Source organism: Culicoides brevitarsis, chromosome 2 (assembly GCF_036172545.1).
Source record: "Culicoides brevitarsis isolate CSIRO-B50_1 chromosome 2, AGI_CSIRO_Cbre_v1, whole genome shotgun sequence".
Lineage (NCBI taxonomy): Eukaryota > Metazoa > Arthropoda > Insecta > Diptera > Ceratopogonidae > Culicoides > Culicoides brevitarsis.
The window spans coordinates 20809461-20824189 of record NC_087086.1 but is presented as its reverse complement, the minus strand read 5'-3'; the positions used below and the strand labels follow the sequence as shown (position 1 = coordinate 20824189).

Sequence of the window (14729 nt, the reverse complement as noted above, 5' to 3'; positions counted from 1 at the left end):
AAAATATTTTAATTTAAAATTTTATTTTTTAAACTAGCGAAAAAAATTAGAGGATTAAAAATATTTACTTAAAAAACAGGATTGACATTAATTATCAGGAAATGTGAGTAATTTTGATAAGAACGGACGTTGAATCAGACATTTCCTTTGTAGATCGTATAATAATAGTAACATCTTCATTTTAGTATTCATTCTAGCTTAGTTCTTTGACCACAAACATTTTATTTTTTTTTTCACACAAACGGTCACACCCTTAAAACTGAAAAAATGGGTTTAGGCGTTGGAACTCAACTTATCAAAGTTGTTTTGTTCATTTTCAACTTTTTGTGGTTTTTATTCGGCATTGTAATGGTGATAGGTAAATAATAAATTTTAAAAATTATCCAAATTTAATATTATTTTTTTTACTTCATAGCTGGTGCATTCATTTACACCCAATCTGGAAAGTACATTGAAACATTGAAGAATATCGAAGTTCCTCAATTCGCAATTTTCCTCATGATCGTTGGATTTGTCACCATAATAATTTCATTTTGTGGATGCTGTGGAGCCATTCAAGAGTCGCAATGTCTCAGTCTTACATATTCTGCACTGTTGTTCCTGATTATAATTGTGCAAGTAACAGTTGCCGTTTTAATTTTTGTCAATTTGCAAGAAGATAAAATCAAAGAACCCATCAACAAATCGATAGAAAAAGTTTTCAATGACAAGACATTCAAAGCGGAAGTCGATGCATTACAGGCAAATCTTAAATGTTGTGGAAGTACAGGACCCGATTTTTGGACAGATATTCCAGATTCTTGTTGCAAAGCAGACAAACCTTGCAAAACAGAAGGGTACTTTGAGGAAGGATGCACACAAAAGTTGGTGGATTTTCTTCTCGAGTACAAGAATATTTTGGCTTACATTGCGTTGGGATTTGCCGTTGTCGAATTGATTGCTTTGATTTTCTCGTGCGTTTTAGTTAAAAATATGGATTAAAAGGAATTGTTATCAAGAAACTGGCGGAAATACATTCGCACAGGATATCCTTATCATTTACTAATGAGAAGATGTTTAAAATATTATGATAAATTTTTTTTTTCAATTTGAAATATTTTAAAATTATTATTAAGGCAAACAATTTTTTTTACTAATATAATTTTTCTTATATTTTCCAAGGTTGGAAAAAAATATTGATTTTTTTTATTTTTAAGGTAAAAAAATAATGAAATAATTTCAAAAATAAAAAGTTTAAAAATTGAGTTAAAAAAACAAAATATTTTAATCATATCAATAAATAAATTTATTTAAGATTTAATAATTTTATAAATAAAATTTAAAAATTTAGAGGAAAAAAACAAAATAAATAAAAATTCTTTTTTTAAAATAAATTGATAAAATTTTTTCTTCTATCAAATAATTTTAAAAATATTCAAAATAACGCAAAAAACGTTAAAATTTGTTCATTAAATGTTGAAAATTTTTAATTTTTTATTTTTTAATATTTTGGATCTTAAATAATATCAAACAATTAAAAAAAAATACTTGCTTTGTACACGTTTCTTTAGTTAATAACAGAATCACTCACGTTCCTGATTTACTCACAATACGCAAACGAAAATGGTATCACTTTCACAAACAAAACGACAGAAAAAAAAATCAAAGGCAAGTTCTAATAAAATTCTCAAGAGATCATAATCATAAATTTCACAGCATGCGACAAAAAACAATCAAACACACATATTCGATTACCCCACATTTTTCGTACATATTTACTTTTATTTTTTTATTTGTATTTTATTACTGCTTCAAATCAATACAGTACACGCATTTGTTTATCAGAAACGAAATTGCAACACTTTTTTTCCCAAGAAACATTTGGCAACACAAATGATCAAGTTTTCAGAGAAAAAAGGCAAAAAAAAAATGATGGCAACACGTGTGCTAATGCAATAAAAATTGTGTCATTCTGCAGGGAATTTCGACAATTTCTATTTTAACATGATTTATTTCATGAGAAATTACATTTTTTAATGTAATAATTGGAACATTATTGATTGGGACCGGGATTTGAAGGCAAATATTTGTTCAAGCGTCCTACTTTATCCTCTTGTCTCCGTGCAAAGTGGAATTAAAAAACGATTTATTTAAGTTGAGTTCTCACATTAAAAGTTTCCAACGTAAAAAAGACTCAAATTACACCCTTTCACTAAATCATCATTTCGGTGAAGTAATAAAAAAAAAATGGTTTCAACGCATTCGCATCTCACGCGTGATTGATTACATGAAAAAAAAGTGACATCCATCATTTGGTCGGATTTTAGACGATTTTTAAAAGTGCGTCAAACTGCATCATTGGACTAATTTAAACCATAAAACATAAATTTTACATCAGATGATTACATTCTAACAATGCACGTCAATCATTAGCGAATATTTTATGATGATGATGAAGACAAAAAAAAAATTGAATGCTTAAAAAGAAGAATTACATGGTATCCCACTTTCACCCCTAACTGTAATCAGCATGCTGCGAGATATTATAGATTTCGATATGATATCAAATAACAACCAGACAATGTTCGCATATGATTTCTGGGATTATTTTACGGGACGAACAATAGACTCGCACGGACAAAAACCGGGGAATATATGGAAAATCCTTGTAATTGCATCCTATTAGAAATTTTTTAATCTTTTGGGGATTCCTTTTGTTGTTATTATTTTGGAATTAAAGTCGAGCAGGGCGTCTTTGAACCATTTGTCTCGAAATATTGATTGATTTGTAAGTCAATCGCATTTCTTTTATATTGCTCGTTAATTATGATTAATCCTTCGTGATTCTTCTAAGATTTTAATCCGCTTACAAGTTGCAATGAATCATAAAATACGTCTTCTACAAAATAAGATAAAGTTTGAATTTTCCGAAAGAAACTTTGCAAAGTAGTAAATTGTCTCCGAAATCTGGACAGCCAGACGACAATTTGCATAAAAGCCAAATAAACCTTTTTTTAAAAGAGGGATATCATTACGAATAAATTGCCACAAATTTATTAATACTCACATGCTGTAAAGCACCTGGACATTTATTTGTTTCTAAATTGTCCTTTGCGCCATTTCCATGGTCGTTTACTTTAATGATCGTTGTCCAACGTGTCCTTACAAAACTTTTGTTTTTACGAGCAAAAGTCATTGTATCGTCATGTTGTTCGATTTTTTTTTCGTTTCATTGATTGAAAAAGAGCCGTACCTGACAGGGATCACCTTAATTAAGCCAAATGTCTCAGTTTTAAAAGTTTCACCAACAATCGTTGACAAAACTTTTCCAAATCCTTTGTTTTGTTGAAAAAGAATACAATACGGTTCTACTAAAAAAAAAGAAAACAAGTGAAAAAAAACTGATTAACATATAAATGGAACCGGAAATTCATTACCTTTTGTGTTAGCCTCTTGTTGTTGTTGCTGCTGTGGCTCCAACCGCTTTAAAAAAAAGTAAAAACAATGTGATTTAGGACATAAAAAGAATTATTTTGTGGCATATCATCCATTCTCCATTATTTTATACGAAGCGCGTACGCGTCACAACTGCATGCATGGATAAATAATGGCAGTAATAGAGTCATTTCCGTGCCTTGCCTTGTCTCGCTCCTAGATTGGTTCCATGGGAAATCTAAATTGCCATAAATTTTTCACTACTCAAAATAAACTAGCTCTCTCTTTGTCGTGCTCACGTAGATGAAATTCGCATTCTAATAGATTTCGTTTAGAAATTGACGTAAATATATTCACCAAAAAATAACTTCAATCTAGAAGTTTTAAACTTTTTTTTCCTATCATTTCACTTTTGTACTTTTTCTTTTTTTTGTAAATGATCCCTGACTGCTTTAACAAACAAACCATATAATTCGCTAGTAAATTATTTTACGTGACACCATTATGCTAATCAGATGCGTCGCGTATATGGTCCACGTTTCAGAAAAAACCTGAGAAATTGATAAGAAACATTTTCATTTTGTCGCAAAAGCAATTTAAATGAGGGTTTTGAAGATAAATTACAAATGGGAATTTGAAATGTCGGTACATGACCGTTAAAAATTTCATTCTTATTTCGTCTGGTACAGAAAAAAAAAGTTTTTCTGATTTATTTCGTCCTATCGCGATAGCTTGTCAAGTTCAGGTTTCCATTAAATGTCGAAAAATAAGAAAACCGCATTTTGAGTAGATAATATCAAAAAATTAAACTCATCGGAAAGATATCGAAAAAGTGCATTCGACCTTTTTTTCGTGATGTAACGGACAACCAGCAAGTCAAACGAAAGAAAGAAACTTTCAACTGTCATAAAAAACAGTAATCATAAAGAATATTAAAAACGATTGTTATTATGTTTATTTATTTTTGTGGCTAAAAACGACATCGATTAAAATGCCTCCCGTCTAGACTTGAAAATAATACGGATAAGCTATATCTATGCTCTGAGCTATTTGCAGTGTCATGACAATTGTAACGAATTACTGTTTTTTTCTTCGCTATCAAGTTGAATGACTTTTACAGAAGCTTTTATTTCAAAAGAAATAAAAAAAAAACTTTTTTCGTGCACTTTTTGCGATAAGAAAGTTTCTTTGATTAAATCGCCAATTTTAAATTTCCGTACGAAAAACCACAAATGACAAAAAAAAATCGACATCACGTGTTATAAATTGCCAATTAAAATGTGACATTCGCAATCGACTTATACCAAACAATAGACAGCTTGCAGTTCAATCTCGTAATGAGTTTCATAAACTTTGTCGTCTTTTGAAACCGACAGTTGTCTCTGTAAAATTAAGATAAAAACTTTTTTTTCTTAACTTTTTTCTAATGAAATTTATGCAAAAAGGGAGGACAAAGGATAAGACGCGTCTTTTGAAGTAAAGCGATTTTTTTTTTGAAATTAATAACGTAATGAAGCTCTTATAGCAAAACGAAAAGTACAAGAAATTCCGCGTTTTTTTGTCTCATGAATAATCTAATAAATTTTCCTTGTGTTTTATTAGAAAAGGGTAGACGTTTATGAAAAAGACAATTTTTTTCTATCACTTCTATTGTTTTTGTCTTTCTTATTGTTCACTTCCATGAAAATCGTTACTAATTTAATTATTGTCTACGCGACAATTGAGTTTATGTTTGCGTGTTTAAGACTGATTGGCGCTTATATAAATTTATTATATCGGAAAAAACGAAATGCGTTGGACGTGATGCGTTCTTAATATTTTTATACGAAAAATACATAAATGAAAATTTTTATCGTAAAGTAACTCTGAGATTGGGCTCGATTTTCTATAGAATTTCAGTCAAAATATCAAGTTTTGGGTTTATTTTCAATCGAAAATGTTTGAAGTTGTCGATAATATTTAAATCAGGAAGCAAAACCTTAAAATGTTTAATATTTAATAAAAAAATCTTTTTAGACTTAAAATTTTTTGATAAGTTTTCTTAATTTTGATTAATTATTATATCATTTATTTTAGCAATAAATTTTCTTTGAAAAACCTATGGAATCTACAAAATAAGGAAATTTTAACATTTTCGAATGAAAAATTTTTAAAATCCTCAAAAAAGTACAAAATTGAAATTTTACTTTTGGGACAAAATTTAGATAAAAAAAAAATACTTTTTCTATTCTCTTGTATTAGTTATATTATTTTTATGAATCATTGAAATTTCCGCCATTTTACCTTTTAATACTTTTATCAATTTATCACATTTACGCTTATTAACCTACTTTTTTTTAAACAAACAATTATTTTTGTGTATTGTCGAGTGTAAACAACTCTTTCCCAAACCATTTATTACAAAATGTTAAATGTGCTCGATTTGTCATCATCTCTCCTGATGTCACATTTTCACAAAACATCGCCACCCATTAAAAAACCTGATTGAATGCGATAAAGCCTAAAGACATTAAAAACATTTTTTGATTGCACCCTGATTTAAAATGCTAAAAAAAATTGAATATTATGACAGAACGCACAAAAAAAGCAGTTCCCTGTACCTTTTGTCAACAAATTCAATAATATTTCTCTAACGTATAGGGCGAGAACACGCAAACATATAAAACAATCATATATCAAAGTCAACCCTATCCATATTGCTCGGTTCATGAGGTCGCCCTTGTAACTTTTCGAAAATTTTCTAGGCAGCAACCGGCCCGAGAGGAGGAGAAAGTGCGTTCGAAGAAGGGATCCATGCACGATTTATCACATTAAATTTATGTATGTCGTCGTGCGAATTCAAGCAGAATTGATACGAAAGATTTAATTTTCTGGAATGAGTCTGAAGGTCCGGGATTAGATGACGCTTCACTGGAAATTATTTAGAAATGTTCAGCAAGCACCCTTTGACACTTGTGATATCAAACAAAAAAAAAACGACAAAGTTCCCCTTGTTCAATAATTATCTTTTATCCTCAAAGACGAGACGGGAAAAAAACTATCAAAAATTGCACGTTATCTTCAGACACATTTATTGTAGGTGTTTTCCCGCAAATCTCTTTTGCGAAAGTTTTGAGTCTTAATCATAAATCAAGCATTTAATAAAAGTAGTCAAGTACGTGTCTCGCGTCGTATGGGGTAGATGCGAAAGATCCGGTCATAATTTAAAAAGAATGACATCAAGAAAAACTTGTAAATCCATAAATCTCATCATCATCAATATTATTGGCATCGTTTTCCTGCGATAAAACGTGAATTGGATGATGAATGAAAGGCAAAAGTTTCTAACGTGTCTCAGGTGAGTTTTTCCCTTCAACTTTTAGGACCTAAAATATTTAAAAAAAATTTTTGGAAATTTTTGTTAAATTTTTACCAGATTCCAGTTGTTGTCAAGTTCTTTAAAAAATAATTTTTTAATCGATTTTTTCAAATTCAGCATTTAAAATTAAACTAAATGGTTTGATGAATTTATGATAATTAGAATAACAAAACGTCAAATCCTGTAAATACGAGAGAAAGACGTGATTATCTTATAAATTTTCAAACCAAAGTTTAGGAGTATCAATAACTTGTCATGGAAAACTCGCAAAAGGAGGGAAAAAATATTTCCGCGTGTCATTCATTTTTATTATTTTATGCAAAAAAAAGTGGCAAAAGAGGATGTTAAAACAGCGTAGCAAAGTCCCGTTTATTTACAGCGATGATAAAGATTTATGTTGCAGAAATTAAATGAATGAATGATGAGTTGAATGATAGTTAAGTTACACACAGGAAGAAGATTTTAACACTTACAGGCTCGGAAAACGTCCAACTTTTTACACAAATATGAAAGGAGAAGAAAAAAAAAGATAAACAAGACAAAGTCTGAACTTACGTTTTGCATATTAAATTGCAAAAACAGAGTGTCTGACTCCGCCTTTTGGATAGTTATTACCTTTGTTTTATCTGCAATTTCATTGCCTTTGCACAATATGCCGGCAGCCTCCGTTTTTTCGTTCACGTACACACTTGGAAAGCAAGGAGATAATTTCACCTCATTGATATGCAGGATGTGTCAAAAGAAATATAACAGGTAAGTGATGTAATTTAGTAACAGTAATCCGAGCCAGTTCTAGATAAGAATAGTGATGAGAGACACTTGACGAAAGATTCGTATTTATTATGCCCTTTTACACGCCGCTCCCGCAATCGTTGTCATCGTAATCGTTGCAGTCAATAAATTTTCGTCCGATTCGCTTATCTGGCGATGGCGTTCTTGCTTTGGTTGAACATAACCAAACAAATTTAATTGATCACTTTAAATCCCCTTTTTGACAACAAATATTATTAAAACACCCTCCGCGTGCCGCATACGAAATTTCTGGTCCACACGAAAATAATAATCATTAAAGTACTAAAAACTTTGTTTAGACACATAAAAGGATAATAATAACAATAATAATCATATTTCCCAATTTACCGATTTAAATTTCACTTTGTAGGTACAATTCATAAAGCGTCTTTGCAACGTTGTTGTTTGCACAAAAATGTTTTCAAAAAGGATTTGTGTGCATGAGGTTTGGTTGCCTGCAGACAAGAAAAATTTAAAATTTTCGAAAATTCCCTCTCTTTATTTTTTTTTAAATGCAGTGCTTATGAATAAATCGGTGGACAAACATACAATTACACACAGAAAATGGCATAGCAATCATAATTCTAATAAAATTTTATAGAATTCAATCTCGGTCTTTTTATGGGATTAGAAGGGTTTGGAAATGGATTTTTTTCAATTGAAAGTGATTGACAAAAATTTCCGTTTAAAGAACGTCCAAAATTAATTTCGTATTTCGGTTTATACCGTATTATCGAAAATTCACTCAGAAATTGAAAATTTTCAATTTCACTCAGAAAATGAAAATTCGTATTTTCGAGCTTTCACTTTCACAACTGAATTTAGAATTTTTACTTTCTTCAAAATCTATTTAAAAAAATAAATTTTAATAATTAAAATTAGGTTTTTGAAATGAGGTCCCTCGTTTTAAATAAGTGTTAAAATGATCATATTTTTTTAAATTTTTTTTAAACCACGTGGTTTCCAAATTTTTGATCCACGTGACATCTTTATAGCCATCTTCGTATAACCACAAAACTTTTTCGAAATGTGGTAAAAATTCATTTTGCTTCTATTGATTTCCGCAGACATTTGCTAATTTTCACTTTCTCACAGTAATTTATTCCAAACCCTAAAAAATCATAACCTCATAACCCTTATGTTCCGTCATTTAGCGAAAATTATGTTCTTACAATACATACATGGGACAAATGGGACTCTTTTAAAAACACCGTTTATCGTATATGCAAAAATGTACTTCATTATAATTGAATGCAAAGAGGGAATATAAGTGGGCGTATTGCGTTTAAAAAATAATTGAAATATTTTTGGCAATTATTTTTATTTTTTGACATGTAGTTTGCAAATAAAGCTATTTACGTTGCTCAATTAAAAAATAATTACATCTTTGACAAATGTCCCACATGAGTCGCATATGTCTCTTCTTTTTTAGCGTCCAAATATTCTAAAATCTAATTTATGAAATGCCAAAAAGCTCTTCTTATGGACAAAATTATAATAGAATAATAATAATATTAAAATTAATTTAAGACACAATTAAACAAGAGACAAGACAAAGGAATTTTCTGTCGAAATTCCATTTCACAAATATTTGAATACACTCACATACAGTCACGAAAGACAGACATCATCAGGCACCTGCAAATACTTTTGTTTATTCCAGAAATTTAATTTTGAATTTTGTGCTCACACAACTCCAAGCCACACAAATACTTACGCAACAAGAGACAAGACAGAGAGAGAGTAGTTCGGCGTAGTCAAAGGCATTTCTCGTGTGCGTACAACACAAAAGTCATGACAAAATAACACCCGCAGTTATTTGCAAAGTTAATTTGGCAAATACTAACACAATAAAGCATCAAAGCATGATGAATTAAATTTATCTGTGTGTCGTCTCGTGTCACGTAGAACTTTTCTCTCGAAATTATTTAACCATAAAGTTGTTTTGTTTTCTCGAAAATTGTGGTGAGAACTGGGAGGAAAGACAAATTTTATGAATTCCTTTCAATTTTTAAGCAAAAAGGTATTTTTTATTCACGAGCGTCTCACTAGGAGAATAAATCATTAAATCTATTCAAAAATGCATTTACTTGCCATGAATCATGTTTGTCAGACTTTTGTGCAAAGCAAAAGAAAAAAGTTTTTCTTCTCTTTTCTCACAGAGACATTAAGGGGCAAAAAGCTACAAATCACTTTAACATTACTTTTCGATTTGGATCATGTACAAAATTGCAAGTGTAAATGACGACGATCACAAAAATATTGCTAATGTCAGTGTTGGAAGAGGTACATGTTGTACGAATTTCAGAAAAATTTCCTAAAATTGGAAATAAATGATAAAACAAATAGCCATAATTCAATATAATATATGGCAAAAATATTGTTTTTCACGTAGTAGTGAGTTGGTGGCATGGCATTCGTGAGATAGAAAATCATGTTTGTTAGGCTAAGACGTTGCGAGCCAACAGAAGAAGTTTCGAAGAAAATTTGAAGACGAACAATGTTCACCCTGTTGAAGTACAAACAAAAATAATATAAAGTGAGCAATTTAGAACACGTTTCCAGTAAGTGTAGCATATGGTTATGAGCTTTTCATCTCTTTTCGATGAAATGTTCCAGTAACATATTTGAGTGCTTATGTGAATTAGCGTATGTTTTGTCAAAACAAAAAATATTTTCGCTATATTTAGGTGAATACGCTCGATATTTCCATTTTTTTGTCATTCTTTCTTAAAATTTGTCGAAAAAATTTAAGGAAAAAATAAAAATTAAATGTAAAATGGGAGCATTTGTGACATTTTTTGAAAAATTATGAAAAAATATAATTTTAATTGAAACATACAAAAAATTTTTTTTTTGAAAAAGGTGATCAAAATTATTAAAATTTTTAAAAATTTTTTAATTAGATTTTGTTTAGTTTTTCTCCATTTTAAATTCAAATTTAAAAAAAAATTGAAAATTTTAATTTTCAAAATTAAAAAAAAATTAGCAAAATGAATTCAATGTTAAAATGCAACGTTTAAAGTCCAAACCCATTAAAAGCTACAAAAAATTAAAAAATTATTATTTTTATTTAAAATTTATTCCCTCTAAAAAATATCGTAATTCAACCTCTAATGAACGTCTCATGAAACAAAATATTTTTTCAAAAGAAAAACTTTCTTAAAAAATGTGCGAACCGTCTGTGTACTGTACAATGTACATATTTCCACATATCCACGAAAAAAACAGCTAAAAATCCTAATATTTCATCAACGTATGTTCCACGTATGGGCTTTTCCAATAACTTATACTCGTCTCTTCTCCACATACCATCACAAACAATCACAGTAAGCTGCCGTACAAGTTCTATCACAAAACAACAGAAAACCATCTTCATAATCACGTTTGGTACCAGATGTTACAGTAATTTATCTCTATACAAACGAAAAGCGAAGAAAAAAAATATATATCGAAAGAAAAATAATCATAATCGTTTAAGACATTGCTCCTGTGTCTACTTCTAGCGGACTAGAGTGGAGCTCTCTTGCATGTACCGCATGTTAGATTAGCCCAAGAAGAGCAACAACACCGAGAAAAAATAGAATAGCCGGAAAATTACAAAGAAAATTTATGTCGTGTCCCGCCTTTTGCCGAAGACGCAAAGAGAGGAGACAAAAAACGATCAAATATATCAATAGATTATTGAAAAGAAATAAAGAGATCCATTACGGACACATCCTTGTCGATTTTCTTGACCGTATGTTCCGTTTTTTCAGATTTTTTTTTGTGTGCCGCTATGAAATTAGTTTTGTTTGTTCTATGTTGCATGCAAGTCCATTCATCAGACATCTCTTTCTCGCTATTGTTGGCGTCCCGATACCATTCAATATATTAAGATAAGAACTTTTGGAATGTTTCGGGAATGTTTTTTTTTTTTTTTTGGAGAAACAAACATATTTTTTTGCCGAATAAGCAATAAAAACATTCAAAAAGTTTCGATTAGCCACAAATTTATTAATTCTATGGTTTTATTGTTTTGTGTTTTTATTGCCATACTTTTGAAAAGTTATTTATGAAATAATTCGAGTAACGAAAATCACAGCAAACAAAAAGGACAATTAAAAATTAGGACTAATTGTAATTAATTTAATTAAATTACGACTTTTTTCGAGTCAGTCTGTGTTCAATGGAGTCATGCCTTTTGATAATGGCACAGCTTTCGCCTGTGAGAAATACGAAATAAAATTAATTTCGCTAATGAATCTAGCTCTCTTTGTGTCCGTGTAGCAAGATAAAGCAAAAAAAGGTCTTTTATATTTTTCTCCTATTAAAGCATTTTTTTATTTTGCAAGACCAATAAAAGACGAGTAAGGACAAAAGTAACAAGTTTATTTTTTATTTTCGAGACATCGAGAAACAGGATAAAGAGCATGGAATAAAACCTTTGATCTTTGTCATTGCTGTATAAATAACTTAATCTATTTAATTAATTAAGAAATATTTTTGTCTGTCAGGCAATTTTAAGTTTTCTTTAAAGTTTATCTGATATCCGAGTTGTAAAATGAATTTCCGGAAAAACTATGAGGGAGAAGTTGTCGGAAAATTAACTCTTAACATACACAAATACTGAAGCAGGACATTCCACTTCACCTATACTGCTAAATTTTTCGTTTTCTAAATTAATTTAATCTTATTTTAAATTTAAATGTTTCAAACGTACGAAATACGTACAATAGACAGATACTTTAAATTAATTAACATATACAATGCAGTTCCGTTCGTTTTTTTTTTGTTCATTACAAAGAAACAAGAAAAATAACGTTAGTTTATGTAACAAGGAAAAATTTACATTTTAGAAACAACTGCAATTTTTCTGCACTTTTTACGCATACAACTTGTTTTTGTTTTTCAGCTCATTTTGATGTTGGTGGTAGTGTAGGAAAAATTTAACAAGGCTTCAAATAAATCAATCTGTCGCCAATTTAGTCGAACACATTTGTGCCTAGCCTGAAAAATAAAATATTTTTATCATGTTTATCCATTTTCTCGCTTTAAATGACTTAATTTAAAAAACATTCATGAATTTAAATCTAATCTAATTGAATGATAATGTCGCTCCCTCTTTCCTTTTTGTTCGTGTTTCGTGTTATTTTTCCTATTTATTCCATTCACGACATTATTCAACTATCTTGATCTCTCGATTTCACCTGTCTTTTCTTCCATTATTTTTTTCTACATGTTCATTAAAGGTTGCGCGCACGTTACACCAATTTAGCTGCTTTATTTCTGCATGGAAAAGGCAAAAAAATAAAAATAGATAAAGAAAGTTAGCATATTCCCTGAAGATTGAATCTTGACGTATTATTTCGAAACTAAGGACGATACGTGGTGTTTTATGGATTCCGAAACATTTAAATATTATTATGGAATTTCCCTTCGTCTTTCCGTGTTGCCGTTACATTTTCTCCGCAGAAAAGACGACAACTACCTGTTCCTCGTTGTACTTCGCTTCAATTGACTACGAAAAACGACGACGTCGCTTAGGAAGTTTTTATTATATGTTTATGTGTTTTGTATTCAAATTGAATTTGAAAATCATGATCTGATAAAAATCTGTAGGATTTAGCGTTTTTTTTTCGCAGTCGCTTTGAAATGTGTGTCTTGTCGCATCTTCGTATAACGAACGACGAGGGTGTTAAGATGATGTTTTCGCCGCGTTTTTGTGTTTGTCTTCAAGTAGACGGTAAATTTTTGATGAAAGTGATTTAATAATTAATGACAGAAAATGTTCTCTTTATTTCTATTTTTCACCTAAAATAGGATTTAACGAAAATTTTATAAAAAAAACTCAAGACAAGAGAAATTCTTGCATTAATATCACCTGACTGCTCCATTTTTAACTTGCCATTGAATAATAAATAAATGAGAAAAAAATCACAAATCAATCCCTTTTGAAAAAGAATATTTTCATTCGAAAAATGCACATAGAAACGTTTTTATCGCTCGTTTGATGCAAATCTGAAAAGAAAATCATTTAATGCTTATTTCATGGATTACTTAGTATATCTTTTATTTATCTGCATTTCGTGTACTGTCAATAACACTAGGTTTGTTGCAAATTACACCAAAAAACATTCCGTTACACTTTGGTGCCGAATTTCGTCGTTCCCTAGTAAATATCTCTTACTGATCCACCGATATTATCAAAGCCTTAGAAGGCAGTAGAAGTCAACATTCAATTCGAATGGAAAAAGATAATCGATATTTTATTATTCTTGTATTACTGTTGATAGCGCATAAACGTTTTTTATTTCTGTATAGATTTTTTTTCGTTTGTTTGTTTGAATAAAAAAGGACATTGCAAGCTGATGCACAAAACAAAGCCAAAGCAATGTAATAGAAAATGGCAAAAATACGAAAAACAAAAACTAATAAAAGAAACAGCAGGACAGTTTTACGGGAATCGCATTGATTTTGTAAGCAGGAACGTACAGGACAAGCATACAAATTACCTTCTTTACTTTTTTATTTTGCTCTATTTGATAGTATTTAGAGAATGACTTTCTGTGTGCTTGCATGAGAAAAATAGTAAAACACGAAAGAAATCTATTCAAGAAGTAAATGGGTTTGTAAAAAGGAAAACATTTTCCTTTTTTTCCATTTATTTATTTTTTTTTATTTTAATATGATTTAAAGGATGTTCCCGATGTTCCTTCCATTTATTTATCGACATCTGATGATTCGGAAAATTGACAATTTAACTTCTTTTCTTTGTTTTCGGAGACTAACGAGACTTTAAACCACTACTAAATTGCATGTTAAACATTTCCATGCGAAACTTATTCGTCTCGAACTTTTGGTGTTGAACACACACACAATTGTTCGACTAATATTGTACCTTTAAAATACCATATTGACATATATTATGACTGGTAACATTAGGTTTTAGGTGAAACACTGAAAGAATAAAATACTTGTAGAAAGCTGATGTTCAAAATTTTTTTATTTATTCATTTTAAAATATAAAATAAACACGTCGATTTTTTGTTTTTAAAATCAAACATATGTCCCAAAATTATGCAATCAATACAATTTTTTAAAATAGAATATGATAAGTTATGCAATGAATTTTACATGTAATTTTCTTAATTTTCCACGAATTTTTCATTTCATCGTTCTAAAC

At 29.8% G+C, this 14729-nt stretch overlaps 1 protein-coding gene across 1 annotated transcript; it reads left to right on the top strand.

Moving 5' to 3' along the window:
- The first annotated feature begins 267 nt into the window (after positions 1 to 267).
- On the top strand, positions 268 to 981 carry LOC134828721 (leukocyte surface antigen CD53-like). Its single transcript, XM_063841706.1, has 2 exons — positions 268 to 358; positions 416 to 981. The coding sequence occupies exons 1-2, from the start codon at positions 268 to 270 to the stop codon at positions 979 to 981; spliced, it is 657 nt and encodes a 218-aa protein (XP_063697776.1).
- Positions 982 to 14729: the final 13748 nt, after the last annotated feature.

Bases quoted from the DNA above. Each gene is read 5' to 3' on its own strand.
- LOC134828721 (XM_063841706.1), top strand. From the start codon at position 268: ATGGGTTTAGGCGTTGGAACTCAACTTATCAAAGTTGTTTTGTTCATT. The intron at 359-415 runs GTAAATAATAAA...TTTACTTCATAG, and splicing joins CGGCATTGTAATGGTGATAG to CTGGTGCATTCATTTACACC.